Below are 19,407 nucleotides of genomic sequence, written 5' to 3'. Positions count from 1 at the left end.
CTCTCTCTCTCTCTCTCTCTCTCAATTCTTAATTCATTCATAGCTTCCCCCCCCCTTTTGTTAATGATATAAAAATTTCCACAAGGAATCCTTTGGTTCCATTGCAAAAATTTTATCTTACCCTATTGTTAAAATTTTCTTTACTAAAATTATTTATGAATGAACAAATTAAGAATTCACTTTCCAGATTTTGCCAGTCTGCTTCAGCTGCCGCCTTTTTGTTCCCCTCCTGACTTCTTCCACCTGAAACTTCTATTTTGAGAAAGAGCTCAGACCATTGCCTTTTATTTTTTTCTTTGCCACTGTGACCCTGAATAGGTGTTATCTCCTTCCCTTCACCCCTTTGTGTATTTTTTTCTCTGTCAGACTATAAGCACCTTGCAGGTCTTTTTGCTTATATTTGTATCCTTAGCATTTAGCTTAGTGCTTGACAGATAGTAAGTGCTTAATAAATGTTCACTGCCTTGACTTATTTATTCTTTATATGATTTGTTGTTTGACTCTCTAATCTTTAAGATTATGTTCTTTAATCTCCTGGCCCCTTCTTACCTTTTAATTTTTCTTAACACCTTACCTATCTTCCATATAGTCTTAAAATGTAGCTGTACATGCATGGAGTAGCTAGATGGCATAGTACATAGAGTGCTGGGCCTGGAGTTGAAAAAACTCATCTCTCTCAATTCGAATGTGTGGCCTCAGACACTTAATAGCTGTGTGACCTTAGGCAAGTCACTTAACCCTGTTTACCTCAATTTCTTCACTTGTAAAATGAGTTAGAGAAGGAAATGGTCAACCACTCCAGTATCTTTGCCAAGAAACCCCAAATGGGATTGTGAAGAGTTAGACACAACTGAAAAACAACTGAACAATAAGATCACCACTCATACAAACTAACTAGCAGTCCTTGAAACAGAATATTTCACTTTATCTCTCTGGGCATTCATTGTCCCTCATGCTTTGGATGTTGTGTTCCTTTAATTTTGTCTCTTAGTCTCCTTGGTTTCTTTTAAAACTCAACTCATATCTCATCTTCTTTCCTGGTCTTTCCTGGTCTTCCTAACTATTAATACCTTTCACTTTCAGATTACCTTTTTGTACTTTTTTTTTTTTATATCTTATGTACTTAGATATTTACATGTTGTCTCCTCCATTAGAATGTACCCTACTTGAGAGGTGAGACTGTGAATTTTTTTAGCCTTCTTTATATTGCCAGTGCTCTTAATAAATAGTTGTTGATTCAACAACTCCATTTGAGTTTAAATATTTTCTTTGAATTCCTCTTGTTGAAGATATTTTTCTTTGCATCATACTTAATATTTCTGTTCCCTTACATGTGTTTTTGAGATTTTTATACCTTGCAATATGATTAGTTTTTTTAATGTGTTCTATATAAATCTAAAATATCTATATACGCCTAATAGGTTCCATTCAGTTGTTGCCAGAGACTTGGTATCTTTAAAAAAATATCATATTTAGATTCTCAAATTCTTTCTTGGTTTAACTTTTATACCTTTTTTAAAATCTGAAATGGCGATATTGAAGTCCCTTGCAGTTATTGGTTTACTATTTATACTTCCTTGTAGTCTGAATAGCCTTCCTTTGAGTTTTTAGATGTCATATCATTCAGTACATATAATTTTAGTACAGATACTTTTCATTTATTATGGTACTTTTAAACATAATATGGTTTTTCTTATTTCTTTTAAGTTGCCTTGTCTGAATTAATGCTTTTCACTTCAGCTTTTTAAAAATTTCTTTTTTGTTCTGACCTTAATTACCATTCCCAAAATAAGCATATACATATAAACTAATGAGCACAAAAAGAGGATTCTATATGAAACTATAGCTCTCTATTTCATATTCCTTCATTTAAAAAAAGTATATAATAAATTCTATATGTTGCTTTCACAACAATTTTGCTTAAGTTTCCTTCTGAACTTCCTTCTTAAAAATGTTTTACTGGCATTCTCTCTCTGTCTCTCTCTCTCTCTCTCTCTCTCTTTGTCTCTCTGTCTCTCTCTCTGTTTCTATCTCTTGTCTCTTTCTATTTTTCTATCTCTGTCTGTTTCTCTGTCTGTTTCTCTGTCTGTCTATCTGTCTGTCTGTCTGTCTGTCTCTCTCTCTCTGTCTCTGTCTCTGTTACTCATCATAGCTGTTAATCCCTTTTCCTCAATTAAACACCAAGAGGAAAAAAATGAACCCCTGTAGGGAACAAGTGGGAAGATAGGGACAAAGCATTTATTAAGTACCTCTGTGCCAGGCACGGTATTAATCACTTCATAAATTTCATTTCATTTATCTTAGGACAACCCAATGAGGTAGGTGATATCATCTCCATTTACAACTAAAGTAGATAGTGGTTAAGTGGCTCATGCAGAGTTAAACAGATAGTAAACATCTGAGTCTAGATTTGAACTCAGGTCTTCCTAATTCCAGATCCATTGTGTTCTATCCACTGTGTCACAAGTAGTCAAGTTAAATGAATCTGTGTAATAGCCATCTCCAAAAATTTATGTTTATTGCCTTTCTGTCAGAGAGATGTTACATCATAGGTCTTTTGAAGACCTGGTTGGTCATTGCATTAATCGTTGGTTATAAGTCATTCTAAGTTGTTTTTCTTTACAATGTTGTCCTTTTATAAATTTTTTCTCTTGATTATAATTACTCTGTGCCAATTTATACTACTTAACATTCTCTGGAATATTCTTTTTTGTCATATCTTATCGTGCAATAGTATCCCATTACATTCATATACACGTTTTGTTCCAACTGTTCTCAGTTGGTGGACAGTTTTCTTAGATTCTAGGCCTTTTCTTTCCCACTCTTAGTTTCCCTCTTTAAGATAAGGAAGTTTCTTTTGCTTCTGTTTTCTCCTCTACTATAACAATTCCCACCCCACTTTTGCCCCCATTCCCACTAATTTTCTTGTTGAGTTTTATATATATCCCTCCACACACAAAGAGAAAACTGTGTAATTTTGTTTAATTCTTCTTTGTGCATTTCTTCTAAGAATGAAATTAATCATGCTCATCCCCTACCATATTTATATATTCTATTTCCAGTGCACTGTGTCTTCTGTTTTTCTTATTTAATTCTTCCCATTTGAATATTAGTAGTACATGTAGCACTTTATTATATATATATTATATTATTAATATTATATTATGCATTAACATGATATTAATAATATTAATATATATTATTAGTAGTACTCTTTTAGTTTCTCATCAATTTATCATATTAGATTTCTCTGGACTCATGTTTATATTTTTAAGTTTCTATTTAGCTGTTTTTTTTAATCAGAAATTTTTGAAAGTCCTCTTTTCTAGTAAATATCTGTTTTTCCTATATAGGATTATACTCAGCAATTCAGAGTAAGTTATTTTGGCTGTATGCCTCTGTCTTTTGCCTTTTAGAATAATTATATTCCAAGATCTTTCCTCATTTCAACAAAAAACTACCAGGTCTCATGTGAACATGACAATATCTCCTTGGTACTTGAACTACTTACTCTGCAGCATTTTTCCTTTTATGTCTAAGCTCTGGATTTTGACTATGACATTCCTGGAATTTTTCCTTTTGGGTTTTCTTAAAGAATGTGATGGATGGAGTTTTCCTCTCTTTACTTTGTGCTCTGGTATTAAATATATCTGGTGAGTTTTCATTTATGATTCTTTGAAATGTAGTGTTTATAAACTTCATGAATAAAGTTTAATGATTAAAAAATCATGACTTTCAGAAGATCTAATTTGTCTTAAATTATTTCTCTTTTACTCATTTTCTAGTCAGTTATTTTTTTATATAATTTCCTTCTATTTTCCCAGACTTTTAGTTTTGTTCTAATATTTTTTCTATCTTATGGAGTCATTGCTTTCTGTTTGTTCTAGAGTCTGTTATGTAAATTAAGATTTACCACTTCTAAACTGTTTCTTTTCTTTCCAGTTATTTCTTCCAGAGCTTTTATTAATTTATTTCTTGCTTCATTTCTTATAGGTATTCATATAGTATTTATGACAAATGCATTTTAGGCCATAGTTTAGGCATCACTAGAGCTACTGTAATTTTTTTTTATAGTTGTCCATTTCCTCTTTGTTTTATTCAGTTCCTGAATTGAGGCATTTTACCAGGGCCAGGGTTTGCCCCGTAGGGTGCCTCTTATTTAGGGGTTTGGGGAGACTGTTGCTCTGCCCCTTCTCCCTGTGCTGTCAGAGTCTATCATGGCCCCTGGTACCAGAGCAGGACATCTTGCTACCATTAGGGTCTGCACTGGGTCAGTGTTGCTGTTGGCCTGAGTGGTCCTTGTCTTTGACTCACTGTGTTGGGCCTGATTTGCCCCTCCCAATGTGGGTGCTGCTACCACTGGGCTCTGACTCTGCCTAATTCTACTGGGAGGAAAGATAGCCACATAAAAGGCAGCAAAGTCAGAAACTTCTCTAGGCCAGAATGGAGGTTCCTTTTCCATATGCAAGTAATGGCCATTTCTGCTGGGGTTATAGAAGAATTACTGGGGCCAAAGTTCTGTGTTGATCAGGGGACTGTGTGGAAGAAGGGCCACAGAGAGAATTTTATAGTTTACAATTCACAGTTTGGAAGTGAGAGAGGAAACTTTTAAACTGATGGCAACACCCAAGTCTGTTCTCGGCTAATTACATGAATTACATTTGGCACATTTTTCTATGTAGTTAATTCTTGAAATATCCATGGGTTCTTGGGGGTATTTAGCATTGTCATTTCAGGTGCTTCCCCCAATAGCTTGTCCCAGTGAATCACCATGAAGTCCTTCTTGTAAAATTGTGGTTGGATACTTAATTTCCAAATTATAAAAGAAATAATACTCAAGTTTATTCATCTGCAAAATACTTGCAGAGTTTACCCAATCATATAAGATGGAAATAATTCTATTTGAACTGATTTCTACTATCAAGTGAAGCATAAAAAAGGGAGTCAGGTAGTTTCTTTGGTATTATCATGCAGGATGTGAAAGCCAGTGGTTAAATGGAAGAAAGGATATTCTTTTTATTTTTAATTTTTTTAATTTTTTTAAACATTTATTAATATTCGTTTTTAACATAGTTACATGATTCATGCTCCTACTTTCCCCTTCACCCCCCGCTATCCCCCCACCCATGGCCAATTCACATTTCCACTGGTTTTAACATGTGTCATTGATCAAGACCTATTTCCAAATTGTTGGTAGTTGCATTGGTGTGGTAGCTATACCCATCCTACATCCCCAATCATGTCCACCCCAACCCATGCATTCAAGCAGTTGTTTTTCTTATATGTTTCCTCTCCTGCAGTCCTTCCTCTGAATGTGGGTAGCATTCCTTTCCATACATCCCTCAGAGCTGTCCAGTGTCATTGCATTGCTGCTGGTACAGAAGTCCATTACATTCGATTTTACTATAATATATCAGTCTCTGTGTACAATGTTCTTCTGGCTCTGCTCCTCTCACTCTGCATCAGTTCCTGGAGGTCTTTCCAGTTCACCTGGAACTCCTCCAGTTTATTATTCCTTTGAGCGCAATAGTATTCCATCACCAGCATATACCACAATTTGTTCAGCCATTCCCCAATTGAAGGACATACCCTCCTTTTCCAGTCCTTTGCCACCACAAAAAGCGCAGCTATAAATATTTTCGTACAAGTCTGTTTATCTATGATCTCTTTGGGGTACAAACCCAACAATGGTATGGCTGGATCAAAGGGCAGGCATTTTTTTATAGCCCTTTGAGCATAGCTCCAAATTGCCAGCCAGAATGGCTGGATCAGTTCACAGCTCCACCAGCAATGCATTAATGTCCCAATTTTGCCACATCCCCTCCAACATTCATTGCTCTCCCCTTATTTCATTTTAGCCAATCTGCTAGGTGTGAGGTGATACCTCAGAGTTGTTTTGATTTGCATTTCTCTAATTATTAAAGATTTAGAACACTTTCTCATGTGCTTATTGATACTTTTGATTTCTTTACCTGAAAATTGCCTATTCGTGTCCCTTGCCCATTTATCGATTGGGGAATGGCTTGATTTTTTATACAATTGGTTTAACTCCTTGTATATTTGAGTAATTAGACCCCTGTCAGAGTTTTTTGTTATAAAGATTTTTTCCCAATTTGTTGTTTCCCTTCTGATTTTGACTACATTGTTTTTGTTTGTACAAAAGCTTTTTAGTTTAATATAACCAAAAAAACATTTAATTTACATTTTGTAATTTTCTCTAACTCTTTTTTTTTTTTAAACCCTTGTACTTTGGTGTATTGTCTCATAGGTGGAAGATTGGTAAGGGTGGACAATGGGGGTCAAGTGACTTGCCCAAGGTCACACAGCTCGGAAGTGGCTGAGGCCGGGTTTGAACCTAGGACCTCCTGTCTCTAGGCCTGACTCTCACTCCACTGAGCTACCCAGCTGCCCCCTCTAACTCTTGCTTGGTTTTAAAATCTTTCCTTTCCCAGAGATCTGACAAGTATAGTATTCTGTGTTCACTTAACTTATTTATAGTTTCCCTCTTTATATTCAAGTCATTCACCCATTCTGAATTTATCTTGGTGTAGGGTATGAGATGTCGATCTAAACCTAATCTCTCCCATATTGTTTTCCAAATTTCCCAGCAGTTTTTGTCAAATAGTGGATTCATGTCCCAAAAGTTGGGCTCTTTGGGTTTATCATACAATGTCTTGCTGATGTCATTTACCCCAAGTTTATTCCACTGATCGATCCTTCTGTCTCTTAGCCAGTACCATATTGTTTTGATGCCTGCTGCTTTATAGTATAGTTTAATATCTGGTACTGCTAGTCCCCCTTCCATCATATTTTTTTTCATTAGTTCCCTTGATATTCTTGATCTTTTGTTATTCCAAATGAAATTTGTTATAGTTTTTTCTAATTCAGTAAAGAAGTTTTTTGGTAGTTTGATAGGTATGGCGCTAAATAGGTAAATTATTGGGTAGAATGGTCATTTTTATTATGTTAGCTCGTCCTACCCATGAACAATCATGGCTTTCCAATTGTTTAGATTCAGTTTTGTTTGGAAAGTGTTTTGTAGTTGTTTTCCTATAATTGCTGTGTTTGTTTTGGTAGATGGATTCCTAAGTATTTTATATTGTCTAGGGTGATTTTAAATGGTGTTTCTCTTTCTACCTCTTGCTGCTCTAATGTGTTGGAAATGTATAGAAATGCTGATGATTTATGTGCATTTATTTTGTATCCTGCAACTTTGCTAAAGTTGTTGATTATTTCTACAAGCTTCTTAGTTGATTCTCTAGGATTTTTTAAGTAGACCATCATATCATCTGCAAAGAGTGATAGTTTAGTTTCCTCATTGCCTATTTTGATACCTTCAATTTCTTTTTCTTCTCTAATTGCTACGGCTAGTGTTTCTAGTACAATGTTAAATAATAGAGGAGATAATGGGCATCCTTGTTTCACTCCTGATCTTATTGGAAAGGCTTCTAATTTATCCCCATTGCATATGATGCTTGTTGATGGTTTTGGGTATATACTGTTTATTATTTTTAGGAAAGGTCCTTCTATTCCTATACTTTCCAGTGTTTTCAATAGGAATGGATGCTATATTTTGTCAAAGGCTTTTTCAGCATCTATTGAGACAATCATGTGGTTTTTGTTTGTTAGACTGTTGATATGGTCAATTATGTGAATGGTTTTCCTAATGCTGAACCATTCTTGCATTCCTGGTATAAATCCCACCTGATCATGGTGGATGATCTTATTAATTACTTGCTGGAGTCTCTTTGCTAATATTCTATTTAAGATTTTTGCATCTATGTTCATTAGGGAGATTGGTCTGTAGTTTTCTTTCTCTGTTTTTGATCTCCCTGGCTTTGGAATCAGTACCATATTTGTGTCATAAAAGGAATTTGGTAGGACGCCTTCTTTGCTTATATCAAATAATTTGTATAGTATTGGGATTAGTTGCTCTTTGAATGTCTGATAGAATTCACTTGTGAATCCATCAGGTCCTGGTGATTTTTTCTTAGGGAGTTCTTTGATGGCTTGTTCAGTTTCTTTTTCTGATATGGGATTATTTAGGTATTCTATTTCTTCTGCTATTAATCTAGGCAATTTCTATTTTTGTAAATATTCATCCATATCTACTAAATTGTTATATTTATTGCCATATAATTGGGCAAAATAGTTTTTAATGATTGCCTTAATTTCCCCTTCATTAGAGGTGAGGTCTCCCTTTTCATCTTTGATACTATCAATTTGGTTTTCTTCTTTCCTTTTTTTTATTAGATTGACCAGTACTTTGTCTATTTTATCTGTTTTTTCAAAATACCAGCTTCTAGGCTTATTTATTAATTCAATAGTTCTTTTACTTTTGAATTTATTAATTTCTCCCTTGATTTTTAGTATTTCTAATTTAGTTTTCATCTGGGGATTTTTAATTTGCTCGCTTTCTAGTTTTTTGAGTTGCATGCCCAATTCATTAATCTCTGCCCTCCTTCATTTGCTAATATATGCACTCAAGGATATAAATTTCCCCCTGAGTACTGGCTTGGCTGCATCCCACAGAGTTTGGTGGGATGTCTCATCATTGTCCTTCTCTTCAATGAAATTTTTGATTGTTTCTATGATTTCTTCTTTGACAATTTGGTTTTGGAGAATCATATTGTTTAATTTCCAAGTGGTTTTTGATTTGCCTGTACAGGTGCCCTTACTGATTATTATTTTTATCGCATTATGATCTGAAAAGGTTACATTTATTATATCTGCTCTTTTGCATTTGTTTGCCATGATTCTATGCCCCATAACATGGTCAATCTTTGTGAATGTACCATGTGCAGCTGAAAAGAAGGTGTATTCCTTTTGGTTCCTATTTATTTTTCTCCACATATCAATTAAATCTAATTTTTCTAGGACTTCATTCACCTCTCTTACCTCTTTCTTATTTACTTTTTGGTTTGATTTATCTAGATGTGAAAGAGGAATATTTAGATCTCCCACTATTGTGGTTTTACTATCTATATCCTTCTTGAGCTCTGCCAGTTTCTCCTTTATGAATTTGGATGCTATGCCACTTGGTGCATACATATTGAGCAGTGTTATTTCGTCATTGTTTATACTGCCTTTAATCAGGATGTAATGACCTTCCCTGTCTTTTTTAATCATATCTATTTTTACTTTGGCTTTGTCAGAAATCACAATTGCCACTCCTGCCTTCTTTTTCTCAGTTGATGCCCAAAAGATTTTGCTCAAGCCCTTAACCTCAAACTTGTGTACATCCACCCGCCTCATATGTATTTCTTGTAGACAACATATGGTAGGGTTTTGGTTTCTAATCCACTCTGCTATTTGCTTCCGTTTTATGAGAGAGTTCATCCTATTCACATTCAGAGTTATAATTATCAGTTGTGCATTTGCTGACATTTTCTTATCCTCCCCTATTCCTACCCCTTCTTTTTAAACTATTTCCTTTTAAACCAGTGGTTGGCTTTAAGGCGGTATCCCTTATCCCCTCCCTTGATTAACTTCCCTTTCTACCCCCTCCTTTATTTTTCCCCTCTTTTATTTTTAATGGCCTAATAAATTCCCTCCCCCTTATTCTCCCCTCCCTTTTTTGACCTCCCTACTCCCCTGCTCCCCTTGGTTTATCCCTTCTGACTTTCTCAGTAGGGTTAGATAGAGTTTTATATCCCAATGGATAATATAGCTACTCTTCCCTCTCTGGGTTGATTACACCGAGAGTAAGGTTTAAATATTACCTCTTAATGCTCTCTTCCTCTCCTTCTTATAATAGTATTTGTCCCCTCCCCTTCCCATGCCCTCTTTGTGTATAATAGAATATCCTATTTTTCTCATTCTCTCAAGTTTCTCTTGGTGTCCCCTGCTATTCACCCCCTCTTTCCCACCCCCCATATCATCTTAGACCATTTAGTATTCCACCCTCTCCCTTTGAATTATTCTTCTGATTACTATAATAGTGAATACTATAATAGTGAATAGAGTTCATTACAGAGAATTATACTTAGCATTTCTCCACATAGGAATACAGATAATTAGATCTTATTGAAGTCCTCAAAGGATCAAATTTAAAAAATTATGAGTTTTCTTTCTTTCCTCTCTGTTTTTCATTTACCTTTTCATGTTTCTCTTGATTTTTGTAGTTGGATATCAAAGTTTCCATTTAGTCCTGGTCTTTTCTGTGCAAATACTTGGAAATCTTCAATTTTGTTGAATGCCCATAATTTCCCCTGGAAGTATATAGTCAGTTTCGATGGGTAGTTAATCTGTGGCTGAAGGCCCAGCTCTCTTGCCTTTCTGAATATCATATTCCAAGCCTTGCAGTCTTTTAGCGTGGCGGCTGCCAGATCCTGTGTGATCCTGATTGGTGCTCCTTGATATTTGAATTGTCTCCTTCTGGCTTCTTGTAAGATTTTTTCTTTTATTTGAAAGCTCTTTAATTTGGCTATTATATTCCTTGGCGTTGCCCTTTCTGGGTCTAATGTAGAGGGTGATCTATGGATCCTTTCAATATATTGCCCTCTTGTTGTAGAACTTCAGGACAATTTTGCTGAATAATTTCTTTTAGTATGGAGTCCAAGTTTCTATTAATTTCTGCTTTTTCTGGAAGACCAATGATTCTCAAATAGTCTCTTCTAGACCGGTTTTCTTGGTCTGTCACTTTCTCATTGAGATATTTCATGTTTCCTTCTATTTTATCAGTCCTTTGACTTTGTTTTATTTGTTTTTGTTGTCTTGAGAGATCATTAGCTTGTAATTGCTTAATTCTAGGCTTTAGGGACTGGTTTTCGGCTATAATCTTTTGGTTTTTGGCTATGATCTTTTGGTTTTCCTTTTCAATCTGGTTATTTCTGGTGTTTAATTTGCTTATCAGTTCATTTGATTTCTTAGCCTCACTTTCCAATTGCAAAATTCTGCCTTTTAAATTGTTATTTTCTTGCCTATTTCCTTTTGAGCTATTTCCCATTTCTCTAGCCAAATCTTTTCCAACTTTTTCGTTATCTCATATTTGAACTCTTCAAGAGCTTGTGACCAGTTTTCATTATTTTCGGAGGGTCCGGATGCTTGTTTGTTTTCCTCTTCTGTTTGCTCGGTTTTCTGGATTTTTTCTGTGTAATAGTTGTCGAGAGTTAAAGATTTTTTCTTCTTGTTGTTAATCTTTCTCTTTTGGCCTTCCTGATTCTGAGTTGCCATTGTTAGTCCAGCCCATTCTCAGTTTTATTCTCACGCTGACTCAGGTCTGGTTTTTCTCAAGGTCAAGCCCCCTGGTGGATCCCCTTGCTTGATCCTGTGCCGGAGGCTCCTTTACAAGTCTCAGGGTGCTGCTTCCACAGCCATATACCCATCTGCACTGGTTCCCCACTCAGGGTTTCAGAGTCTTCGTTCACGCTAGCCTGTGTGCACCTGAGCTCACGCCTGCGCTCTGTGTCCACGCTCAAATTCTGTGTGCATTCTTTAGCCTTTTGGGGTCCTAAGTCTTGCTGCTTTCAGGAACAGGCCCTGGAGCAGCCAATGAGTTAATGGGTGCCGGAGGCTTGCTCTATTTCTCTTGAGCTGGCTTTGGTGCTGTAGGTGTTGTAGTGGTGGTGGGGGGTTGCTCAGCCTGTGATTTAGTGCCCCGATTCTACCTACCTTCCACACTGCGCCCTGTTGTGGGGTCCCTCCGTTTGTCTGGATTTGTTTTTATGTCCCCTTGAGGAGTCCTGTATGTTTCAGTTAGGAGAGGTTAAGCGCTGCTTTTTACTCTGCCGCCATTTTAACCAGGAAGTCATGAAAGGATATTCTTTATAGATGATGACATCATTTTTCATGAATGTTGTGCTAATTGTATCATTGAATATTATAGAACCTCCTAAGTAAGGAATTTTTTCAAAATAATTAGACTCAACTCTCTGCAAATGAAGAATAGCTATTGTACTGACTAGAATTTGCAATTGAATTGGGAACTCATTGAACTGAAGCATTCGTAGTACATATCTTGGACAGATATTGCAAGTAGATGATTAAATGAGTATATTACTAAATATACAGTAGTAGCCTGAATTGCATTTGAAATATTACGTAGTGCTTTGTACCCCAACTCTTCTTGAAATTAAAATAATTTTTTGTAACATCATCGTTTTTTGACTGATGCTATATGGCTTCAATTCATGGAATAACTAGTTTTTTGAGTAATCATATTTGTGGATCTTCCAGGAGGCAATGGAGAGAATAGAGAGATAGTGGATGTAAATGGCCAGCAGTATATAACCATCATGATTTGTGGTTAAAAAAAAAGATATCATCCAAGAGATGTCTGACTGGTGAAGAAGGTGAGTTAGCTCAGTTGAGTGATAATAGGGGTGCATCAATTGTTAGTACCTCCTGAATATTAAGAAACGTAGCAGAACTCTGCTATCATATTCAGGGGACTATTGGGAAGAATTTATAGGAGCAAAGGATGAGAAAATAAGGCTGGATTGAAATCTATGGTATGGTACCTACTACATCTGTGAGATGATAGATCTCCTGGAGTATTGAAGCTTCTACATCATAGATCCATTATAAGGATCAAATGAGATAAGGTTTATAAAATAATGATCATAGTGTACTATATAAGTGTTTATAATTGTTTCTAGGCTTCCACAGAATTTTCTTCAGTTTTTCAATATTACCCGATAAAATATCTTGTTGATTCTTTTTCAAAATTACACTCATTTCATATCTGCTTCTAAAACCCACAAACAAAAACATAGAAAGGTTGAGAAAGTTCAGTTTTGTTTTGTGGTATCAGGTACATTATAGTCATTAAAAAGGAATTTTAATAAACTGAACTAATGAAACAGTTTGTGCATATGCCTATGAAAATTATCAAGATGGGAAATTTTTGCTTGAGAATATTTATTGATCAATAAAATGATGCTAATTCATATCACTTAGCTTTTAAAATGTGCTTAATTTAAGTCCTCAGAGTAATACATAGAAAATACCAGGTTAAAGGTTTAGTTTGAACCTATTATAGTACTTGAAGATTCCATTTCTTAATTAATTAAAGCACCACATATTAAGGTTTTAGCAATATAAGTGGTTCCCTTGATATTTATAAATAAGAATCATGAGGTTTAATTTTCTGGAAATTATGTTTTATGTTGAGTGGTTGAAGCAATGGAAGATATTTAACCCAGAGAAGAAAAGACTAAGGGGATGGATATTTGATCACTTCATTTTTTTTTAAACCCTTACCTTCTGTTTTGTAATCAATACTGTGTGTTGGTTCCAAGGCAGAAGAATACTAAGGAATAGGCAATAGGGGTTAAGTAACTTGCCCCTTGTCATACAGGTAGGAAGTGTCTTGAGGCCAGATTTTAACCTAGGACCTCCTATCTCTAGATCAGCCTCTCAGTCCACTGAGCCATCTAGCTGCGCCATCCCTTAACCCCCACTATTTAAAGAGCTATGAATTCTTTGTTGCTTCAGGAGGATGCAGTAGGGCACATGGGAGGAAATTATAGGGAAGCAGAGAGAAATAATTTTCTAACTAGAGCAACCCAACAGTGGGATGGACTTTGTGAGATGAGTTTCCAGTCATTAAAGACATTTAGCAGAAAGTATTGATTATGTGATCTTTCATGCATTAGGATTAGGGGAGGCAGACAAGAACAGGGATCATAACCTAGACTCCATGAATCTTAAAAAAATTTCTTAACAGTTATATTCTAGTATGATCTGTTTTCTTTGTAATCTTAAGTATTTTATCTTAATACTTTTAAAAACATAATTGTGAACAGAGGTCCATAGATTTCTGCAGACTGCTAAAGGTGTCCATGATGCAAAAAGAGGTTAAAATCCTTTTGACTACCCATAACTTCTAAGAGTCTAGATTTCTCAAAAGAAAAAAATTCTTATTATTATATAGAATGGTATACTTGTCCTTAAATAGAAAACTGTACTCTGTTGTTCATCCTTTATTTATTTTTTTTTAAACCCTTGTACTTCGGTGTATTGTCTCATAGGTGGAAGAGTGGTAAGGGTGGGCAATGGGGGTCAAGTGACTTGCCCAGGGTCACACAGCTGGGAAGTGGCTGAGGCCGTGTTTGAACCTAGGACCTCCTGTCTCTAGGCCTGACTCTCACTCCACTGAGCTACCCAGCTGTCCCTCATCCTTTAGTTTTGAAGAGGATCAATGACTTCATGGAGTGACATATTGACTTGCCCTTGAATTAGATTTATGTGAGACAAAGTTGAACAAAGTCACTCTCTTCCAGGGTCATGGAAGTTCAGTGGCAAGACAAAAGTCAGGACAATTGGAGATGTCCTGGAATGCAGTGGATGACTGTGGCATCTTCCATGTCTGACTAAGCTCTCTATTCCCTGATTCAGCTGCCTTCATGGTTATTGGGGGAAATTGTTCTCTTACGCCCATTCCTCAGTAAGCTCTCATACCAGAGGTACTAATCTTCTCTAAAGAACCCAATACACTCCTTTGTCTATAATGATAGAAAGGATGATTTCAGAAAAATCTGTGAAAATTTGTAAGAACTGGTGCAGAAGGAAGTGAGTAGAACCAAAGCAATTTGTACAATAATGACAATATCATATAGAAGAAACAAAAGCCTATTAGAGATTTAAGAACTCTGAAAAATGCAGCCATGATTCCAGAGAATTACAGGATGGAATGAAGAGAGGTGTGAGTGAAGGAGTAACATAATCAAAGATAGCAACATTTCCTTAGTTTTAACCTGCAGAAGATAATATAAAATATGCATTTTCTGTTCTACAGATGCTATTTTAATATTTTGTCAGAATTTTATCAGGAGAACAGAGAAAAGGATATGGCACTATTGACATCATAGATAAAGAAGAAAAGACCTAGCTAGTGAATAGTGCTCTCGGGACCACAACTGTCTTACTACCTCTACTATGAAGATATGCCTTCATAGTAGTCACACACACTCTCCCCACCCCCCACACCCCCCAAAAAAGAGAAAAAGAAAAAGAAAAACCACCCTCTGTAAGCCTGCAGAAAGATAAGGTGCTCTTCATAATGTAACATGGTACAGTAGAAGAGAACTTGGGTTTGAAGTTAGAGGATTTGGATTCAAACCCTAATGCTACCCTTAATGTCTTTTGACCTTGTGGTCTTTAGTCTCCTTATATGTAACATAGGTCTAAAATCCCTTTTCAAGCCTTACTATATGATCCTTTGATTCTAATTAACCAGTGAAGGAGCACAATTTAATTGGCATCCAGATGACAGTAAGCCATAGCCAGTGGTTCTCACAGGATATTTCTGACCCATGTCTGAAGATCCTTACTAGTGTACATTCATGACCCTTTCCGTTTCTCCATGACAGGTGTGTAGTTTCAATGGTTGGGCAAGAAAGAAACTGTTACTGGTAAGGTCCTGTTTTCTAATCTAGAGTTAGATATGGAATACTACTCTAGATGATTAAAATGAGAAATTACCTGGTCCCAAAATCTGCAATTTTCCAGAATCTCCACCCTGCATTTGGAAATTTTCCTGGCTAATCCAAATTTATATATTTATATTAAATAGGCATTTAATTTATTTAAAACAGAATAAATGAATGAATGAAACATTATTAGATGTTTACTCTGCATAAAACATAAAAATAAAAGATAGCCCCTTCTTTCAAAGCGTTTACATTCTGATGAGGAAGACAACTCATGTTTGTGTTCAGAGCCTTACTCAGATTCTTAAACTGAAAGAGTTAATGAAGTCATTGGAGTGCCAAGAGGTTCATTAGTCTTTTGACCTTCCCCAAATGTTAACTTTTTTTGATACCCCAAAATGTTCATTCTCAAAACCAAAAACATCCTTGTGACTGGTACCCTTTCTTTCCTATTTCCAAGTGTCACATGAAATATTTGACAGGAAATCTGTTGAGTTAAAAAAGAAAGAAAAACCGTGGGAGAAGTTTAGACTGCATGCCTGCACAAGAAAATCTTGCCATTTCCATGAATTCTCAGATAATTTCATGCCTTCTAAACACATTAATATGTTCACTTTCATCATCTTTCTGATTGAGTTTTGTTTATGTTTGGGGTTTCCATCGCTCCCAGGAGCTGATTTGACTTCCTGGTTCCTGCTAAAATCTGTACCTTTTCTCTTATGCTTAAATCTAATCTTGCAGTTTTTCTGTATATATTGTTTCTGTACATCAGACTACTGGCTCCTTGAAAACAAGGAGAATCTATTCTTACTTGTGTTCCTATTTTCTATGTTGAACAAAACATGAACTTCATTTTTCTTGGTCACATGACTGATCACATGACCTAGAGAGCTCCCATGAAAGAAATTCCCTCTATCTTTGCACATTTTTACTTGTCCTGCAAATTAGATTTTCAAGAGAATACTAGGACATTGCAAGGTTAAGTGATTTGCCCTGGGTACATAGCCAACATGTAGCAGAGGTAGGGCAGAGGTTAGGTTTTCTAATTTTTTTAGTCCAGCTCTCTATCGAGTATGCCACACTATTTTTCTTTACAATGTATTACATCATAGATCTCTTTATAAAATTTTCCATATTAATAAAAACCTTTCAAAAAGATTTAGTGTTTACATATTTTAGGTTGCCCGCATAAGGAATGACATGATCTCTTTAAAAAAAAATTAGTAATTAATCACTGCTTCATTTGTTTTCCCTTGAATTTTGTGTATATCACTAAGGATATTTGGATTTTAACATAGAATTATAGAATGAATTTAATTTTTTTTTACCTTAGGGGACATTATTTTCAATGCTCACTACCCAGAGTTACCCCCTGATTTTATCTTTGGAGAAGATGCTGAGTTTCTACCAGATCCCTCTGCTTTGCAGGTGAGTACCTTTGACATACCTATATGTATGTCAATTATATGATAATTATTTGATGTTGGGCAAAATAATTAATTGTCTTTAATAAGGAAATCTGCCACCTACTCCACAGCCTTTCTATTGATATTCATATCTATCTTCCTTTTCCTCTGAAATGTGAATAAGCATAATAACCGTTTTGCTGTTGTAATGGCTGATAATTAGGTCATTTAGATTAGTTTTATTTTCAGAATGTTTTAAATCAATTTAAGAAAAGATAACAGTCTAAGAGAAAGGCTGGCCATCTAGTTCCGCTATACCTATTGTGCAAAAATGATGACCAAATATACAATGAGAAATTATATTATGCAACCCCTTTCATCCTTGATATTGGACAAAAATCTTCCAGAAGACCATAGGTAATAGGAAAGCCAGTTCTTCAGGTAAAATGAGGGCAACCTCTACCAGAGGCAGGACGTGTATAGGAAACCTACAAGATTCTATATCAAAGGCAGCAAGAACAGTCTTTTCGGCACTCTTCTCCCCTCCCCCTTGCAAGGAACCAACTTAGTGTGGACCTAGGAATGCAGAGGAGCCCAAGTGACTGGTGTGGTACCTCAGTTCTCATGCCAGGAGAGCCAAGGGTCCCCAAATCTGAGGTCTCCAATACTGTCCTGAAGTGTCAGATATACCAAATGCTTTTAATTTTGAAGATCCAAGAGCACCTATTTTCAGGAGGTGAGTGCCTTAAAGACTCAGGGTGAAAACAAGGAGAGCCACCCACCCTACTTAAAAGGGAAACAGGAGGTAGAGCCTCACCCTACTTCAGGATGCAGGCTAGAGAAATGAATAAATCAAAGAAAATATCAACCAGCATAAAAAAAATTATTGAAAATCTATCTCCACAACAATTACAACTAGAGGCTCATAGGAAAAAATAGATTTTCCACAAATGCTACATAAATACTTAAAAAAAGAAGAAAGGAAGAACTTAAAACAAAATCAAATAAGAGCTCTTCTGTTAAAAAAAGCGACTGATCAATTCAATCTCTGATGAAGCCCACCTCTTGACAGATAGGTGATGATAGATATAAAGCACATAGGACATACATTTTTTGTAAATGGTAACAATAGAATTTATTTGGTTATGTTTGTTTGCTATGAAATTTCCTTCCCCCTTCTTTCTTATTCATTAATTTAGAGGGAGAATAAGAGAAAGTTTGAGGTAGATTAACAATAGCAATGTTTAAAAAAGGGATCATTGAAATATTTAAAAGAATACACAGTAGAAGAGGCATCTCTATGGTTAAGTAGATGGAGAACCAGGCCTAGAAATGAGAGGCCTTGGGTTCAGATTTGGACTCAGACACTTCTCTAGCTATGTGACTGTGGGCAAGCCATCTTAACTCCAGTTGTGTAGCCCTTACCATTTTTCTACCTTGGAACCAATTCACAACATTGATTCTGAAGTGAAAGTTAAGGGTTTTAAAAAATACACAGTAGAGAAAAGAAGGAAGTTATCTCTGGGCCCTTCATCCCTTTCTTGCTCTGATTATTCTTCCTTCCAACTGCCATTTCAAGATTTATCATCACTTTGACCTGGGGAAGGAGGGTAGATTTGGAGTAAGGGTTAAATTCCCCTAGGATTCTGCCCAGGGAATGGGGGAAAACCAGATGTGGGGAGCCAGCTGTGATCTTTCCCTGTATTTGTCTTATGAAGTCCTCCTGCTTCTAGTGGTAGTCACAGAGGACAGCAAAGTTTGGAAGATAGAGCCAAGAGAGAGGAAGCTTCCTCTTGGTAGATATCTCCTGGGGTGACCCGGGGCAAAACTTCCACCTACTCAATTCTTTCCCTAACATTTGAAGTCTGTATTATAGTCCTGGTTCTCCTGAAGACTTTTATGTTTTCTGGAGTTATAAGATCCATATTGTTTTCCTCCCTTCCCTGCTCCCTTCAGGAGATGGTGAACAATTTGATCTCGGTTACATATGTATTATCATGGAAAACATTTCCATATTATATACTTTTTAGTCAGCTAGTTCTCTGAAATGGAGATTCATGGTTTCATGTAGAATCCCATTTTTGTGATTTGCTGTTTATGGAGAATGTCTTTTCAGTAATCAAGTTCAGAATAAAAAAAGAATTGAAAAAAAAAAACCTAACTCAATGCCACACTATAGGATAGTGGTCAAATTATTCTACATATCAGCTTAATGAGCTACATCTGAAACATTTTGTTTCTTTAAACATACTTGGTGCTTGCAATAGTTTTCAGCTCTTCACTGAGAAAAATTTTTAACTCAACAGAATATTTCTTTATTGTTCCAGTAGTCTTTTTGTGTGGTAGAGTTGGTAAAATTGTACTGGATGTCACCATTGCCTCAGAAGTGAAGATCATGACTCTTGCATGGTGGATTACACTACCATAAGTGATTTATTAGTTTGTATGAGAAGATAAGGAAATTAAAATGTTTTTAATTGGACAGGATTATATTTTGCATGGTTACTGTAGAAGGATATGACTTTGATAAAATATTTTTGCCTATTGTTTAGAAAGTATTGCTTCATTTTATTTACTCTAGAGTAGCTTAGCTCTGCCAGGTTGCCATTGTCATTTGAATTATATAG

At 35.8% G+C, this 19,407-nt stretch overlaps 1 protein-coding gene across 1 annotated transcript in view; it reads left to right on the top strand.

The window, feature by feature from the left end:
* The window catches only part of BABAM2 (BRISC and BRCA1 A complex member 2), a 636,045-nt gene that overhangs the window by 103,560 nt on the left and 513,078 nt on the right, over positions 1-19,407 (top strand). The window contains exon 4 of the mRNA XM_044663708.1: positions 16,708-16,802. Within this exon, the coding sequence (XP_044519643.1) occupies positions 16,708-16,802 (95 nt within the window). The remainder of the gene's footprint in view (positions 1-16,707; positions 16,803-19,407) is intronic.

This window comes from Gracilinanus agilis, chromosome 2 (assembly GCF_016433145.1).
Source record: "Gracilinanus agilis isolate LMUSP501 chromosome 2, AgileGrace, whole genome shotgun sequence".
NCBI classification, from domain to species: Eukaryota; Metazoa; Chordata; class Mammalia; order Didelphimorphia; family Didelphidae; genus Gracilinanus; species Gracilinanus agilis.
Note: the sequence above shows the minus strand (reverse complement) of the source record. Positions and strands in the feature narration are given on the sequence as shown.